The sequence below is a fragment of the Cavia porcellus genome, unplaced genomic scaffold (genome assembly GCF_034190915.1).
Source record: "Cavia porcellus strain 051 isolate PalLab524CR breed Dunkin Hartley unplaced genomic scaffold, mCavPor4.1 scaffold_7, whole genome shotgun sequence".
Lineage (NCBI taxonomy): Eukaryota > Metazoa > Chordata > Mammalia > Rodentia > Caviidae > Cavia > Cavia porcellus.
Genome location: NW_026947490.1, coordinates 35,952,278 through 35,969,894, shown reverse-complemented (window position 1 = coordinate 35,969,894; position 17,617 = coordinate 35,952,278). Strand labels below are relative to the sequence as shown.

The 17,617-nt window shown below is 51.4% G+C and overlaps 1 protein-coding gene and 1 non-coding gene across 2 annotated transcripts; one reads left to right on the top strand and one right to left on the bottom strand.

The window, feature by feature from the left end:
• The first annotated feature begins 1,271 nt into the window (after positions 1–1,271).
• Rdh13 (retinol dehydrogenase 13) lies at positions 1,272–15,469 on the top strand. Its single transcript, XM_005001712.4, has 7 exons — positions 1,272–1,457; positions 3,108–3,226; positions 4,128–4,283; positions 8,726–8,830; positions 11,921–12,133; positions 12,945–13,046; positions 13,786–15,469. Exons 1-7 carry the CDS (start codon positions 1,393–1,395, stop codon positions 14,094–14,096), a joined length of 1,071 nt encoding a protein of 356 aa, XP_005001769.1. The 5' UTR covers positions 1,272–1,392; the 3' UTR covers positions 14,097–15,469.
• A 219-nt stretch (positions 15,470–15,688) lies between these two features.
• Positions 15,689–15,894, bottom strand: LOC111755559 (small nucleolar RNA SNORA73 family). Its single transcript, XR_002790113.1, has one exon. It is a non-coding gene; the product is annotated as a small nucleolar RNA SNORA73 family (small nucleolar RNA).
• Between the last annotated feature and the right edge of the window lie 1,723 nt (positions 15,895–17,617).

Sequence of the window (17,617 nt, the reverse complement as noted above, 5' to 3'; positions counted from 1 at the left end):
TTTCATTCAGAAAAACAGCCACTCCCTGGCATGACTGTGTTGGGAGTGGCTGGCTGCACACAGGGAGGTTGCCACAGAGGCCTTGGCCTCTGGGGAGTGCTCCCACCAGCAGGGAGACTCCCAGAATCCCGGGCCAAAACCAAGTATTAATTAGCATTGCTCCCAGCCCTGCCAATCAGATAAGTGAAATACACCTGCAGTCGGGTGAGTGAGCGAATCTGCCAATCAGATAAGAAGACATTATCCCATCAAGTCAGGGTGTGCTGCCCAGGTCTGACACAGGTGAGGCAGGTGCTCCCCAGAGCTGTGTTTATACACTTTGTTTTGTTTTGGTTTCTGGTAAAGCACTGAGATATACAGTATGAGTTAGCTCCATTCAGCCCTCTCAGGCCCAGGAGGCCAGTTCTCAGGCCCTCCACCCTCAGATCCAGGGTCTAGGCCTGGCCTCCTCCCTCAGACCCAGGGTATATGTTCCTGATGTTTCTTCATTGTAACCTAAGTCTATTAGGTGTAGGTTTCCAATCATAAACATCTCAAATTCCTCTATAAAAAACTATGGAAAGGTACCTTTTTTTTGTCAGTACCAGGGATCAAACAACCGCACGCTTGCAAAGCAGGCGCTTATGCTGCTGGGCTAAATTCCCAGCCCTTTTTTGATCTTTTTTGAGGCAATGTTTCACTGTATGGTTTCGGCTGGCCTTGAACTCACTTTGTAGACCAGGCTGGCCTCAAACTTGCGACCATCCTCCTGCCTCAGCTTCCAGAGTGCTGGGATTACAGGCGTGCCCCACCATGCCTGGTTGATACCGTTTTTTAAAAATTAAAAACAGTTTTAGAACTTCATTGGTACATATTAAATGTACAATAGTGATCATATGCATCATGGGGAATTTGTACCTATACTTGATCTTGCTTCTTTTTTTCCCATTCCCCTCCCCTCCTTTCGAACCCTCTTTCCCTCCTTGACAAAAGCTTTGTTTACACATTTTTCCGCTACTGTCTTTTATCGCTGTGGCTTCCTTCCTTTCCGGCTCCCCCTCTGTTGTTCCCCTTCCCATTAGAAAATGAACAGGCCTCCCAGAATCAAACCCTGAGTTTACTCCTGAACTGGGAGGTGCCCTTTAAGAGAGTTGGGTGTGACGTCATTCTGTTTGGCGACAGGCCGGGTCCCTTAACCGGTGTCCAACCCCTCAGCCCCTGAAACTACCCTTCCCAGAGGGCGTAGCGCTTAGACTCAGTTCTTATTGGCTGTCGAATAGGCCTCGCCCATTAGGCCACGCCTCCGACCTATCGCCAGCTTCCGGAGTCCGGGTCGTCTCTCTTGCGCGTGGTCCTTGGTGCAGCCCTCCTGGGTCTGCAGGCCTCTCCGTCGGGATCCCGCTCCCCGCCGGCATGAACCGCTACCTGCTGCCAGTGTCCATGCTGGGCACCGCGGTGGGCGGCGCTGTGCTGCTGAAGTGAGTGGGCGCGGCCGGTCCCCGAGGCCCGTCCCTGCTCCCTCAGCGCGGAGGCGGTGGCCAGCACCAGGCGGGCGGGCGGGCGCGGGTCCCGGGTCACTCGCAAGGGCGGGCCGACCTCGTCCCTCAGGACTAATGAATCATTCATTAACCCACTTAGCAATGCCACTGATCCTCTCCCGCGCGCACTTGTGGCCGACCGGGAAACTGCAGTGGCAGCTCCACTGGCAGTGGGGAGAAAGCAGCTTGCACGGCGGCGCGTGGGTCTGTAGTGTCTTTCTTTCTTCCTCCTCTCCTTTTCATGAGAAATCGGGGTTATGTGCCATGTGCAGAACCGTAACTACTGTGTCACTCGTCCCGCAGCCAGGGAAGTACCTTTCCGTGGAAACCCAGCCGTTCTTGGGACCCACGCGCGTCTGCCTAGGAGACTGGTCTTTCACGGCTCTGTGCGGCGCCTTGAATCCGTTCTGTTTCTCCTTTGACCCCATGTTAATGGATGTTCCTTGCTTCCCGTTTTTGCAGACGGTCTCAGATGTGGTGGAGTTTCATGTTATGGCCGCGAGGAGGGCGCACACCTGTAATCCTAGCACTGAGGCAGGAGAATCGCCATGAGTTTCAGGGCCAGCCTTGATTCCATAGTGGATTCAAGGCCAATGTGAAGTACATTGTACATTGAGAGATGCTGTCTCAAAAAAAAAAAAGATGTACTCAATTTAGTATAGAAGAAACAAAACTGCAAAGAATGTGTGTGCTGCTACTGTGAAAAAGTTGTATATCAAGGACACACAGTGGCAGCGAGGCCAGCACTGCAGTCCCCTCGCTGGGGCTGTGGCCCAGCACTGAGCAGTGATATGTTGAGCTCAGCCATGTGCAAGGGCCCTTGGGAAGCCGTTGTCACCCAACCTTACTTAGTAGGTGTGTGCGGAGCTTTCTCCCAGGCACTGTATGTCTAAGGGGTTAGCCTGGCCCACCGCCTGTGGTGGTAAAATAAAGCTTTATTGGCACACTACTATGTCCATGTGTTTGTTTACCACGTCTTCCTTTATTGACAACTTTTACTACCAGCTGGACATTTCACTTTAAAACGAAGGAGACTAACAGCAAACAGCTGTCAGGAACTACAGCAGTTCCATGCAGTAGGAATTCCTGTGGTCATGGGAGTGTGCCGTCTTGATAGCTGTCCCCTGGCACAGCCATGACAGCTTAAACATAGTTCACTTACAGATGACCCTTGAGCCAGTGCCTGTTATCCCAGCACTCACTAGATGTAGCCTATGTTGGCCTCAAACTCATGGTGACCCTCCTGCCTCAGCCTCCTGAGTGCAGGCAGGCACCACCACACCCAGTCTGCATTTATGTGGTTTTCAGATATTCTACTCATGGCCCTCTGTTCTAGCAGCCATGGGAATAGTTACTCATGTATAGTGAGTGTTTATAATGATTGTCCCCTTGCTTCTGCCAGGCAGATCCCAGGCCGAGCCTTCTACAGAGGTCAAAATGGGGCCTTCCCAGTCCTCGAAATGTTACCTGGTATCTCCAGCTTTCGTTTGGGGGCTGGAGCTCCTGGCTTTTTGCCCCTGATTACATGGGGTGAGGTGAGGGCACATAGGTGGAGTGGACAGAGCTGATGGAGTTCTTTCTGACCACCAGGGACTATGTCACCGGTGGCATTTGTCCTAGCAAGGCCACCATCCCCGGGAAGACGGTCATTGTGACGGGCGCCAACACGGGCATCGGGAAGCAGACCGCCTTGGAACTGGCCAGACGAGGTAGAGTTCTAGCATGCTACGTTGGTGGCAGCAGTGAACATGATGGCCTAGAGGTGGCCAGTGCACATGTCTATCCCCAGATGAAGGGACCAGCAAAGTGCAGCCAGCTGCAGCATGGAATATTATTTGGCCTTGAGTACTATTTATCTTTTATCTTTTTCTTCTGTTTGGTATGTGGTGCAGGCTGGCCTCGAACTCACTGTGTAGCCCAGACTGGGCTGGAACTTGTGGTGATCCTTCTGCCTCAGCCTCTCCAGTGCTGGGGTTACAGGCATGGGCCCCCACTCCTGGCGTAATTAGAAGACTTCTAACATTTATTGAGATGTACAAATAGTCCCTAACGCACAATCATCCGACTTAGTTTTTTTTTCTGTGGTGATATTGGAGGTTGAGCTCAGGCTCTTTGTCCTGAGTTACACTCCCAGCTCTTTTTGTTTCAAGACATTATCTCCCTAAGTCACAAAATTTCCCGGGCTGGGGTCAGCCTTGCAGTCTTCCTGCCTCAGCTTCACAGAGTGCTGAGATTACAGTTGTGCACCGCCACACCCAACTTCTGAGCATGTGAGGTAGACAAGGCTGAGCCAGGCTGCTCTGTCTATGTATTGAGTGGCTTTCAGTGGAGGACATTTTTGGTTTATCATGGTTTTATTAACATGTGAGTCTAGGAGCATCTGTGATCCATAGCCATGTGCGGCCACTTCAGTGTGCCTTTCTGTGACAGCTTGCACGACTACCTGGCTTCCCCAGGGGGGGTTGGTGCATTTCTGTCTCCGGAGGAGCTGTCAGGGCCGCCCCAGAAACCAAGCTCCAGCTGGCGCACCCCAAGGCTGGGGATGGACCTCACCTGACAGTGGGTTTTTCTTTCCTTTTGATTTTTGCTGTTTCTCTGCCCCGGCTCCAGGAGGCCGAGTCATCCTGGCCTGTCGGGACATGGAGAAGTGTGAGGTGGCGGCCCAGGACATCCGCGGCGAGACCCTCAACCCCCGAGTGTCTGCACGGCACCTGGACCTGGCTTCCCTGCGGTCTGTGCGTGAGTTCGCAGCGAAGATCATCAAAGGTAGGGGAGGTGCGGGATTTGCAGGAGGCCGAGCTCTGGGGAGCCAGTACTACTGCTGCCTGGTTTCAAAGTTGTTTTTTTTTGGTACCGGGAATCGAACTCACGACCTTGTGTTTGCCAGGCAGGTGCTATGCCGCTGAGCTATATTGTTGACACAGTTTTAAAATTTTAAGTTCGTCGTCATCTTCATCTTCTTTCTTCTTCTCTTCTTCCTCTTCTTCTTCCTCCTTCTCTACCTCCTCCTCTTTCTTCTCTGGGGATAGAACCCAGGGCCTTCACACTGAGCTATATGCCCAGCCTTCTTTTCATTTTTTAAATTTTTATTTATTTTTTTGCTACTGGATATCATACTCAGAATTTCACACTTGCCAGGCAGGTACTGTGCCACTGAGCTATATCCCTGGCCCCTCATTTTTTATTTTAAGGCAGACTTTCACTAACTCACTGAATTCCCCAGGTTGTGCTTAATCTTGAGGTCTTTCTGCCTCAGCCTCCCAGAGTACTGGGGTTATGGGTCTGCTGCCCTGCTCTGGGCTCTATCCTGACATGTTTGTATTTATATATTGTATATATATTGTATATATAAATACATGTGTATATTTATATATTGTTATGCAAAACGGGTACTATTTATACTTTTTTTTTTAATCGGTACCAGGGATTGAACTCATGACTGCGCGCTTGTAAGACAGGTGCTTATGCCGCTGAGCTAAATCCCCAGCCTCTGTCCTTGTATATCTTTAAGTGGATTTGAGAACATAATTTGAAAACATGTTTAATTTTAAGTAGACAGATGAAAATTGTATTAATCGTGTACAACGTGGTGTTTTGAAATACACATATGCTGTAAAATGACTGACCTGGGCCATTTGATGCATATATATCTCACTGTGCATAACCTCGTGGCTTTTGTTGTGAGGACATTTGAAATCTACTGTCTTAGCGATTTTAAAGGACAATATATCAGTCAGGTGCAGGGGAGCACACTATGACCCCAGCTACTTGGGAGGCTGAGGTAGGATGATCTCAAACTTAGGTCTGGCCGAAGTAACTTACCCAGATCTTGTTTCAAGGTGAAGATTAAAAAGGGCAGGGGCCTGGCTTGCCGTGGAGGACTTGTTTAGCAGGGTCACAGCCTGCGTTCAGCCCCTAGGACTTCAGGATAGAGAAAGGAGGAGACCATCCTGGTCGCTGTGGTCAGCTCTCTCAAGCCTGTTCTTTAGTGAGTCCATGAACGTCTTATCTCCCAGGCTTCTGCTGTTGGGCACCCAGGGTGTTGCTGATTTCCCTTTTGATACGAGGCTGTGGCCTGAGCATCCTTTTTTTTTTTTACCAGTACCAGGGATCAAACTCACAACCATGTGCTTGCAAGGCAGGCGCTTATGCCACTGAGCTAAATCCCCAGCCCTGAGCATCCTTCTTTTTAAAAATTAGCCCATCTTGGTAATTCAGAACGGTGGGGTTCATGTTGAGAATTTTCAGTGTGCATCTGTCATCAGTCATCAGTCATTTTCAGAGCCACAGCCCCTGTCTCCCCTCCCTCCTGCGCCCCCTGCACCCCTTCTCAGCCTCCGAAGGTTTTACTTTCTGGTTCCCTACAGGTTTTGTCTTGCCACTGTTTTACTCACTGGTTTAGGTTTCTCATGAGGCAGAAACCACACACCATTCAGCTTCCTGAGTTTGGCTGGCTTTGTTTAACATGAGCATCTGCAGCTCCATGCAGATGAGATGCCTGCATCCCTCATGGCCTCAGGATTCCCCTCTGCGCCGAGACTGTGATGGCCCCAGGCTGCCATGAGCCGGCTGCTGTAGCCCTGGGTGTCATAGGTCACTGCTCTCCTGGGAAGGGGACACCTGGGTCCTGTGGGTGTCTCCTTGGGGTTGAGTCTCCACACTGATTTCCACAGGGGCGGCATTGGTTTACATCGGCATTGGACGGGGAGATGGGGGTGTCTGGAGTTGATGCGCCTCGTTCATAACACAGCCCTGAGTGAAAGGGGGAAGGAGGACAAAGCTGTGGCGTCTCATAATCAGGAACACTTTCTGGCCGGGTGTGGGGGCGCTTGCCTGTCATCCTAGCACTCGGGAGGCTGAGGCAGGAGGATCGCTGTGAGTGCAAGGTCAGCTTAGGCTATATAAAAAGTTTGAGGCCAACCTGAACTACCTAGTGAGATCCTGCCCCCAAAACAGAAAACAAAGACAAAAACAAACAAAGTGGAAAAAACCCTAACAAAATAAAATAACCATTTTTCTGAACTCCTTGGTTATGGCTGTCATGGGGATGAGTCCGGGTTGTGTGGAAAAGCGCACTGTGCAGTGGAGAAGCATCGTTCTTCCTCCCCTCCCTCCCTTCCCCCTTCTCCCTTCCTTCCTCCTCCCCTTCCTCCTCTCCTCCCTCCCTATTGAACACCCACCTACCCTGTTCCCTTTGGATCAGATGAGGGGTTACCTGGCAGTGTGGGGGAGACGCCCTGTGGTTTTGGGCACGTGGAACAGCCAGGGGTAGTGCCTGCAGGCCTATCCAGTAGATGTAGAGCATCTGTTCAGTGCCTTCTGGGTACCCGGAGGAGTGCAGCCCCTGGTGCACATCATCCTAGCCGATTGCCCCGTAAGCCCCACAGTGCCCTCTCTAGCCATGGACACTGGACCCCAGAGCACTTAGCCCTGGGGTGTCTGGGGACATCAAGGACTAGAGGCTGACACCTAGGGCAAGTGATGTCTCTCCACTGAGCTGCTCTGGAAATGGGTTAGTTCTTTTTGAGACAGGGTCTCACTGTGTAGTACAGGCTGGCCTTGAACTTGTTCTGATCCTCCTGCCTCAGCCTCCCAAGTACTGGGATGACAAGCATGTGTTACCAGGTGGAATTGTTTATATAACGTGTATTTCACCCCATGTACCAAACATGGGGATGGGGTGCGGCCCAGTAGAGGGCTAGGCTGGCAGGCACCAGGGTCTGGGTTCCACTCTCAGCACTAGAAGGAAGCAAGTCTTTCGCAGGTAAAGCACAGCACAGTCAGGGGACCCTCCTGGGTCCAGCCCTGGGGGAGAGGAGCTCAGGGCCTCTGCTGTGCTGGGTCCTTGGCCTGGATCCTGTTCCGGGGCTCACGGCTCCCCAGCACCCACAGGGGTCTTGGGTGCAGCCCCTCTGCTTCCACGGCAGCTGTGCCACCTGAGGATTCTCTCCGCCTTTCTGTCCCTGGCCTATTCTGCAAGGTGTCCCTGCCCGTCTCGTCCTCCTTGTATTTCCAGAGCCCAGAGCTGGGGCTGAGGAAATACCTGTCAAGTGAATAACAATTATACTTCTCTGTTGGGCAGGTACTATTGTCCTTTTGCACGGGGGAAACTGAGTCATTGAGAAGCTATGTGCCGGCCAGGGTCACTGGCCAGTGGGTGGAGCTTGTGTCCCGGGCCCTGGCTGAGCTTCCTCCTGTCTCCTCCCCACAGCTCCCTGAGAGCGACGTGGTTCAGTGGTGTCCCCTGGCCCCGCTGGACACAGCGTCTCTGAAGAGCCAAGTTGAAGCGGGGCGTGCGTGTGTGTGCCTGTGCATGCATGAGAGTGTGTGCTGTAATCCCGTATGGTGTCCTTGAAGAGCGAATTTGAGATGCAGGGACCCCCAGAGGAGGGAGATGGGAAGAGACAGGTGAAGGTGGCATCGCGCAGAGGGTACAGCAGCAGTGGAGGAGCTGCCCCAAGCATTGCTTTGGTGTCTGCCTCTGTGTAACCTCAGCTGCTGTGGGCAGCCCTGTGTTGGGGCAGCTGCTGCTGGCAGGACGCTCTTGCTCATCTGGGCACAGATGGAGCCCCTGGGTCCCCTCTGAGGGTCCCTGGCTCTGAAGGTCCCCAGTTGTGCTCACGTGAAGTGTGGAGCCTGCGGCCTGCAGTGCCTGGGCTCCTAGGAGCCACCACTTGGGCTCAGGAAGGCTCATGTGTATTAGGACGCTAGGACTGAGTTGTCACAACTTGGAGACTGCGCCCGCCACGCCCAAGACTCTGGGCTACATCCTTTGCTGCCTCAGCTTCCCAAGGCCTCTCTGCCTCAGGCAGGACTCAGGCCTGCTGGGTCCAGCCCACCCTGAGGCCCTATCCTCACTTCGTGGCCACCACCAAGGCCCTGCTCTTTGTTGACTTTATTTATTTAGTTTTTGTACTATGGCTGGAGCCCAGGGCTTTGTACTGAGCTCCCTTTTAAAAAACTTTTGAGACAGGATCTTGCTAAGTCATTCAGCCACCCAGGCTGGGCTCCAACCTGAGATCCTCCTGCCTCAGCCTTCCAGAGAGCTGGGATTGCAGGTGTGTAGCACCAGGTCCACCAAAACTCTGGCTCTGAGAGGCCACCTTGCAGGCTCCAGGGGACAGGGAGGTATGGGCACGCTGTCTGCCATCCAGCGGGGCTCATGTGGTTGCTCACCCCGTGTCCTCTCCTCTCTCCCCGTCTTGCAGAGGAGGAGCGTGTGGACATTCTCATCAACAATGCAGCCGTGATGCGCTGCCCACACTGGGCCACCGAGGACGGCTTCGAGATGCAGCTGGGCGTCAACCACCTGGGTAAGGCTGGGATGGATTTTAGGGGTTCTTGCCTGGGGTCCTGCTCCACACTAAAGTGCCTGCTGTTCCTGTATGGACACTCAGCCACTCCTGTCCTGCAGCCGCCCCTTGTCCAGAGACCCACACGAAGTGTGTCGTCGTCCCCCCCCATCCTGGTCTCCATTCATCTGTCCCTAGGTCCTGGGACCTGGTGCTTGCCTTTGCCTCTGCCTGCCTCTCCCTGTGGCCTCCCTGATGCTTGGCCCTTTGTGTCTTGAGATCCCAGCCCAGGTGCCGTTCTCTGCTGGCTGCCCATGAGAAGCTGGCTGACCTGGTGCTTTCTATCCCCTGGCAGCCTCGTTGGATGTTTTGTGCCCTCTATGCGTCTGTCTCACGTCCAGGATGCAAGTCCCTGGGGAAGAGCACTGTCGTATCATGCTATCAATGGTGCACACAGCCTCACCAGCACCTGCTGGAGGGTGTGGAGCTGGCTCCACATTCCCGTGCCAGCTCTGCATCCTGGCTGTGCTGCCTGTGAGCTGTGTGGCCTCAGACAAGCACCTGGTGTTTCTGTTCCTTGCTGGCGTCTGTATGTTACAAGTTGTGTGGGACACACAGCATGGGTGGCTGACCTGAGGAGCCCACACAGCAGTGGCTTAGAGGACACAGCTCATTCTTCTGGGGGTCCAGGCAAGGATGAGGCCTTGTGAACTCCGTGGGGTCCAAGACTCCTTGCACTCCCCATTTACTGACTGTGTCTTGTGGACCTAGGTGCTCACTGCCAGGTTCTTTTTGCTGCTGGAAGGAAGGAGGCAAACATGAAAGGCTGTCATGTTAGCTTTCTGTCACTGTGACGAAATGCCCAAAGCACAGAAACTTTATTGGGCCTCACAGTTCCAGAGGTTTCAGTCCATGGTTGTCGAAATCTTTTGCTTCAGGCCTGCAGAGAGTCTGTAGTGTTGCGTTGGAGGGGCAGGGCGCAGGGAGGCTGGTCATCTCATGGCAGCCAGGAAGCAGAGGGAAGGGGTGAGCCAGAGAGAAAGCAACCTGCAGCAAGATACAGGCCCCAGGTCCATGTCCCCTGCCCTGGGCCCTTAACTAGGTTCCTCCTCCTAAGGTTCCACCCCCCAACAATACTGTCAGAGTATGAATCTATCAATGGATGGATCCACCCGTGCAGTCAGAACTCCCTGACCCAGTGCTGTTCCACAAGTCCCAGCTTGAAGCCCACCAGCCTTTGGGAGGTGGTTCAGATCTAACCCCAACAGCCATGGCCTGAAGGTGGCAGTGTGTGAATCTTGCAGGGTGACCAGAGCAAGGTGGGTGGAGTGGAGTGGATAGGAGAACTGTGTGCTTTCAGTTCTGGAGGCTGGAAATTCATGCTCAGGGTTCCAACAGGGCTGGCTCTTTCTGGGGCTGATCCAGGCTTCTCCCTAGCTTCTGTGGGTTTCAGGAAAGCTTTGATTTTGCCTGGCGTGCAGTTGCATCACCCGATAGCTCTCTGCCTTCATCTCCCTTCCTCCTCTCTGTATGTGCTCTGTGTCCCAAATGGGGCATCTTTTATTTATTGATTCACTTTTACAGTGTTGAGAACGGAACCCAAGGCTTCATGCTAGCTAGGAAAAGTTCTGCCAGTGAGCTACATCCCCAACTGTCCACCTCCCTTTTTCAGACATTTTGGGACAGGATCTCACGACTTGCCCAGTTTGGCCTCGAACTTTTGACCCTCCTGCCTCAGCCTCCTGAGTAGCTGGGATTGCAGGCTAACCCTAAGGCATGCCTGGTGGCCGAGGGGGACCCTTTATGTACTGGTTTAGGGCTGACTCTGATGACTCCGTTTTAACCTGATGACATTTTTAAAGACCCACTGTCCAATTAGCATTTCTACATTTCTTTTTTTCCCTGTAGGGGACATGGCTAATCCATGACACAGGTTATTATCATTTATATCTGCTGGATTCAAACACATGACCTTGCATAACTGCAAGGGAGTCTGGGAAATGTAGTCATTCATTCACTGGGCATCTTGTGTCTGGTTAAAAATTCTAGTGCTGAAAATGACATGTTGACACAGAGGGTTGTCTCATTTCTGGATGGCCTCATGGGGTTATTGCATGACCCAACAGTCTTCATGGGGCCTGCTGACTGTCTTGGGCATGGTAGGGTATTTTGTGGTACCCATTGACCCCACCCACCAGATACCAGTAGTGAACTCCTGTTGTCTAACTAGATGCCAATAGGTTTGAAGTGTTCTCACCCCATTATTGCAGTTGTAATAACTCATAATGTCACCAGACATTGCCCATTGTCCTCTGAGGAACAAAATTGCCTGTAATTGAGAAATGTACATCATTGGGAGTGCAGTATTCTCACAGGCCTAAGCATGTAACAAGATACCCAATAAAAATCCCACTCCTAGGTACTGTATAGACCTGGCTGGCCTTGAACTTGAAGTCTTAGGCAAGTTCTGCCTTAGGCTCCTGAGGTGGATCACAGATGTGCACTGCCATGCCTGTCTTAGTAAGTTCATATGTTAATTAACTTGACTTAGTATGTATATATGTTAATTAACCTGGCATAGTATGTGCATATGCTAATTAACTTAGTATATATGTATGCTAATTAACCTGACTTAGTCTCTGCATATGCTAATTAACTCGATTAGCCATTCCACAGTGTTTGTGTATATTAGAACATCATGTTGTTTACTATAAACATACATAATCTATATTTCTCAATTTAAAAATTATTTATTTTTAATTTTTTTATCTTTTTGAGACAGGGTCTTTCTATGCAATTCAGGCTGGCCTTGAGCTCACTTTGTAGCTCAGGCTGGTTTCGAACTCACAAGGATCCTCCTGCCTCAACCTCCCGAGTGCTGGGATTACAGGTGGGAGCTACCACGCCCGGCTTAAAAATTATTTAAATCAGCCAAATTAAAACCGTAATGAGATGCCATTTCACCTCCACTGGAACAGCTATGAAGATAGTAACAAATACTGGCAGGTGTGTAGAGGAACAGGAGGCACATATGGGAGCTCACAGGAATGAAAGGTGAACAGCTACTTTGAAGAAAAATGTACAGAACAGTTCTTGTTGTCCTTCATCCAGGTCATTTTCTTTTGACAAACTTGCTGCTGGACAAACTGAAAGCCTCAGCCCCGTCTCGGGTCATCAACCTCTCATCCCTGGCACATGTTGCTGGGCACATAGACTTCGATGACTTGAACTGGCAGAAGAGGAAGTATAACACCAAGGCTGCTTACTGTCAGAGCAAGCTGGCTGTTGTCCTCTTCACCAAGGAGCTGAGCCGGCGACTGCAAGGTATATGAGGGGCCTCGCTGCTCTCCTTCTACAGCCCCCTCTCTGAGCCTGGAATGTCCCTTCCATGTTCCTTGCTGAGAAAGGGACAAGCATATTGGCTCTGGACAGAGTAGACAAAGATGACACTTGTACCATGGCTCTCCCTTCCAACCGCTTAATTCAGGCATCACTAATCAATCACTGCTCTAATGATGTTCTTCGTCCTTCACTGGGCAGCCTTCTCTGCATTTCCTCGATGGCCATCTAAGCCTTGTGTTCCTAGCTAGTAGTTCTCAACTGGGAGTGATTTTGGTCCATAGCAGACAAGTATCAGCATCTGTAAACATGATTATCATATCTGGGTAGGGACAAGGTTGCTCCTGGGTACATCCTGGTTGAATCCATGGATGCTGCTTAGCTTCCTGCTATGCATTGGGTGTTCCTGCCTCCCACAGGGTCATAGTGCTGAGGCTGAGAGCTGCTCTAGGTCCCTGCATCTCTTAGGTAGTCTGGCTCAGCAGGGCGGCTCACCTGAGGGCTGGTCACAATTGCTGCGTTGTAGACCCCACCCTGGCCCCCTGCTTCTCTGGGGTAGTGGAGCCCCAGACTGAGTTTATCAAGGCTCAGGGAAGCTCTGCTCTGGAGCACAGCTGCCTCGTAGGATGAAGCCATTTGACGCTGAAGCTTCAGAGCAAGAAATGGTATCCATTCAAGTGTGGGAGGCAGCATGGGATGGGGAAGCCCCACAGCGTGGTATGGGCTGCAGCAGCCTTCTGGGTAAGGCGTGCACCCCGTATCTGTCTCCTGCATCCTCCACTCTTGTGTGTTCCAGGCACTGGTGTGACCGTCAATGCTGTGCATCCTGGCGTGGCCAGAACAGAGCTGGGCAGACACACTGGCATGCACAACTCCACTTTCTCCAGCTTCACACTTGGTGAGCCCTTGCCCTGCCTGCTTACGTGGGTCCTGGAGCTCTCCCTCTGAACATCCCTGGCTTTACTTCTTTCTGCCTCCTCCTCTGTGTCTTTGTGTGCTGAGAGTGAGTCACTGTTCTGTTGATCTGGCCTGGCAGCCTGAGGACAGCCACAGGGAACAGGCCAGAGCCCCATGGCCGTTGGAGGGGCTGAGGAAGTGAGGGAGCTGGTTCCTGGAGTCAGGTTGTACATGGGCTGACTCTAGCTTCACCCCAGACTAGCTGAGCCACCTGAGGGAAATGTTTCCCACTTTATGCTGCAGTTTCCTCATCTGTACTGTGAGGGCCACAGTGGGATCCAGCTCAGCCATTGGGAGGAGTAGATAAGACCTCCCGTAAAACAGCGCCTGACTCAGAGCTAAGCTGAACAAATAACTAGAACTTGGAGCTAATATTTACGATCCTGAGAAACATCTAGTGGGTGTATGCTAGGTATCAACAATAATAAGCTGTGACTGCCACCAGGTGGGCTCTGTAAAAATTTATTTTAAGGAAAGATGGGGTAGGTGACCAAGGGGTAGCCTGACCAAGAGGAGTAAGGTCTTTCCTTTCTTGGGGAAAGCTAGGCATTTGGGCTGGTCCCTGCGTGTGGGAGGGCACTGTCTGGAGGAGGAACCACAGGACGAAGGCCTCCCAGAGGCTGGAGCTGGGCTCTGTACTCTCCTGGGTGTGTGGACTGAAGGCTCTGGGTTCATTTCAGGGCCTGTCTTCTGGCTGCTGGTGAAGAGCCCCCAGTTGGCGGCCCAGCCCAGCACCTACCTGGCGGTGGCGGAGGAACTGGAGGGTGTTTCTGGGAAGTACTTTGATGGACTCAAAGAAAAGGCTCCAGCCCCCGAGGCTGAGGATGAGGAGGTAGCCCAGAGGCTTTGGGCTGAGAGTGCCCACCTCGTGGGTTTGGACGTGGCCCCTGAACCTCCCCACACAGGGACAGTCCTGCCCCAGATAACCTCAGGAACAGGTTTGAAAGCCCCCTCATTCTCCAGTGTAGAGCGGCAAGATCAAGGATGCTGACAGCCACAACTTAATCAGCCTCTGGGGGCAGAATGGGCCCTGTGAGCCTCAGCGCCAGGGGCTTGGTTGCTGTGCCCTCACTGTCCTCTGGGGGCAGTGTTGGCACCACATGAATTTAAAAGACAAGGGATGGAGGCTGCTATGCCTGCACTGTCCTCTAGGGGCAGTGTTGGCCCCCTCACCAGTAGCCAAGCACAGCAGACTGGACCACTGGTGGGCACCTGACTTGGGGCTGTGGGCTGTGTACACGTCTGTGAATGTGTCTTCTGTGTCTCTCTGAGCCTGGGTCCCTGCTCCTGCCATGTGCACTGTGGTGATTGCCCTTGGGCGGTGTGGTCGGTGAGCTCTGCTGGCTGAGGTGGGCACTGGTACCTATTTGCAGTTTACTGGGGGCTTCTGGGCCAGAGTCAGACTGTGGTGCTGGGATTCCCCAGGGAGGCTGGCACAGACCCTGGCCTACTCACTGTGCCTGCCTGTGTCACCACCTTCCCTCAGGCTCTAGGATGTGCTCTTCGATAATAAAACCCCCCAAAACTACCAGAATCACGGGTTCTGTTTCCCTCCATGTGTGGGAAGTGAGTGGAGTGCACCCTCATGCATCTACTCATGTAGGACTCACAGACACCGACTCACCATTAGCAGAGCAGCAGACCACGCAGCCCCTCCTGGAGGTGGAAGCCGCCTAGCTCCCAGACTGGGCATCTTCAGGACAGATGTGTTAGAGCTGGGCACGGTGAGGGTGAGGTCAGGTGGGCTTTTGCTGAGCCATAGAGGTAAGGGTGCTCCAAGGTGCTCAGTAACCAAGTGTAAAAAAGTGCTGGGATCTGTATGCTGGGTTGCACACCTGTAATCCCAGCACTTGGGAGGCTGAAGCAGGAGAATCACTGTGAGTTCGAGACCAGCCTGGGCTACAAAGTGAGTTCAAGGCCAGCCTGAACTACATAGTGAAACCCTGTTTCAAATGGACAAGAAAAAAAAAAGTGTTGGGATCTAGGGGGAGGTGGGGACATGGTGTAGTGTTGTGTGACACATAGGACAGCCTACGGCACTAGGTGTTGGCAGCCCCAGAGAGCAGGCCTGGATGGCCACCCAAAGCTTTATAAATGCAGTTCACTTTCATTTTGCTTTTCCGTTTTTTCCATCAGTACCTGTTGCAGGACACAGTGATCACATTCCTCATGGGGAATGGGGACATGGACACCACACATCTTAACTTGGCTTTTCATCTCCTTGACCTCTTTCCCTGCCTCTGCCTCCAACTCTTCATCCCCTTCCTATTTGCAAAAGGTCTCTCTATTTCCTGTTATCTATTTTTTATTTAGCTTTTGTTTTACTCTGGGTTTCTCATATAAATGAAATGGTATGACATTCAAGCCTGTGTCTGATTTATTTCATTTAGCATTAGGGTCTCAAGCTGGGTCATTTCCCTACCCATGACTCCAGTTTATCCTTATTTATGGCAGAGTAGTACTCCACTGGGTATAAATATCACAATTCTCTTTATGCATTCATCTGTTGGTGGACATAGAGGCCATTTCCAAGGGTTCACTTTTACAAAGTTATGCTCATTTTTCATTTCTTTTATCTTTTTATATTGTTTCCTGCATAGTTTATCTCCTCAGTCATTGCCCAAAGGCTCTGAGAAGTTGTAGGAATACACAGGCACAGACACAGTGGCTTTTCCAACGTGGAAAGGGACTGCACACTGTGGGACAGAACCCTGTGCTTCCCTGTGCCACCTGGACAGAGCTGGCGAGAGTACACATTTTTCTTCTGTTACCACACGTGACCTAAGTGGTGGAGAGCATGTTGGGGTAACCTGACTGGCAGGGAGCTTCCTCCTTAGCCATCAGTGATACTCTCCTCCCTGTGTGTCTTAGTTGCTTTTTCTAAAATGAAAGAAGGAAAGATTTGTTTAGCTTACATTTTTTGGAGGTTTCACACATACTTGGTTCCAAGATAGGGTGGTGTGAGGGGCAGCCGCTTATGGTGGCTGCAAGCAACAAGGGTAAAAAGGGGAAAGCACACCTCCTTCCCTCCCATATGTTGTATGTTGGCTCCTTGCCCCTAGGTGGGGCAGCACTTACACCACTAATCCCAGAACTAGACAAGAAACCAATCACAAATGCTAGACTCAACTGCCTTGGAAAGGCCCATCCCCATGACCACGTGAGGCTTTGGTGGGACATCCAAACACAAATCATAACACTGTGCTCCTGCTCTCTGTCATTCCCTACCTTTGAGTGTGTTGTGGGGGGACCTAGGACCTGCTTCAACAGCAGAACAGCATGAGAAGGACCGTGTCTGACATCTGTGTTGCTGGCTCTCCCTGGCTCCTGCTGGCTGCTCCTATAGAGCCAGTTGCCATGGGGACAGCTACCCCTTAGAGAATCCAGCTAATCGCCACCTAGGAGAAACGGTCACATCAGTCACCATGTAAGTTACACATTGTATCTCACTGGTTAGGAGCAAATTTCAGCTAAAGAAAGGGATCATCCAGGAGGTGGGAGTCCTGTGGCCATCCCAAGAGCCAGTCCAGCACAGTGATGCCTTGGTCTCATGTTCCTCTCCTCTCGTCTCTCTCAGTCTCCCCCATTCTATCTGTTATCTTCATTTCTCTATCATCTGTCCTCTGCTCCCTATCTAAATGTGTATTTTGTACCAGGGGAACATGGAAAAACAAGTTTCAGAAACACATCTATTGGCTGCCTCGGTGTACTGAACTGATTTAAAACATTTACCTTTCATGGTAGGTTGACTTTGGAAAGAGCTGGAAGTCACACAGTCCAGATCCAGTGAATGCGGTGGGTGAGGGCATGGCACCATGTTTTCACGAGTGCTTTTCTGTTGGATGGTGCCCAAAGCAACATTCATCATATTTTTTTTTGGTTTGGTACTGGGGATCGAAATATTCATCATATTTTTGATCATGCCTTGTAAAGATGCTCAGGCAATGCTTCAGAAAGTGTCAAGAACCACAAGAGTATTACAAAATGAGTGGGAGGATTTTGGGAGAAATTAATGGCAATGTGTCTTTTTGCTTAACATTGACTGTACTAAGTCACATCTTGTATTTTACTTGTGGTTGAGTTCATCCCATAGCCACTGTCTGGAGTTGGTGTTTAATTCAGGGTGAAGCCAGGCCACCAGGGCAGCCGATCACATGGAGATTTATTGTTTATGTAGACGTGAAGTGTGGCTAATTCTAACCACAAACCTCAACCAACATCTGCCTCCTTTCCTGAAGCAAGAAACTCCAAATACCACAAACGCTGACTCATCAACCGAGTGCTTTGGGGTGGTGCAAACCTAGCTGTACCCTCAGAAGAGATAAAAGATGATAAAATCCACCTGAAATTCAGGGATATAGCTCAGCAGCGCAGTGCCTGCCTGGCAAGTGCAAGGTGTTGAGTTCAATTTCTGGTACAAGAACCACCTCCCCCCAACCAAAAAACCCACCTGAAACAAAACAGAGAGGAGGTGGTGGCAAAGCAGTAAACATTTGAGAAACTCAACATGGA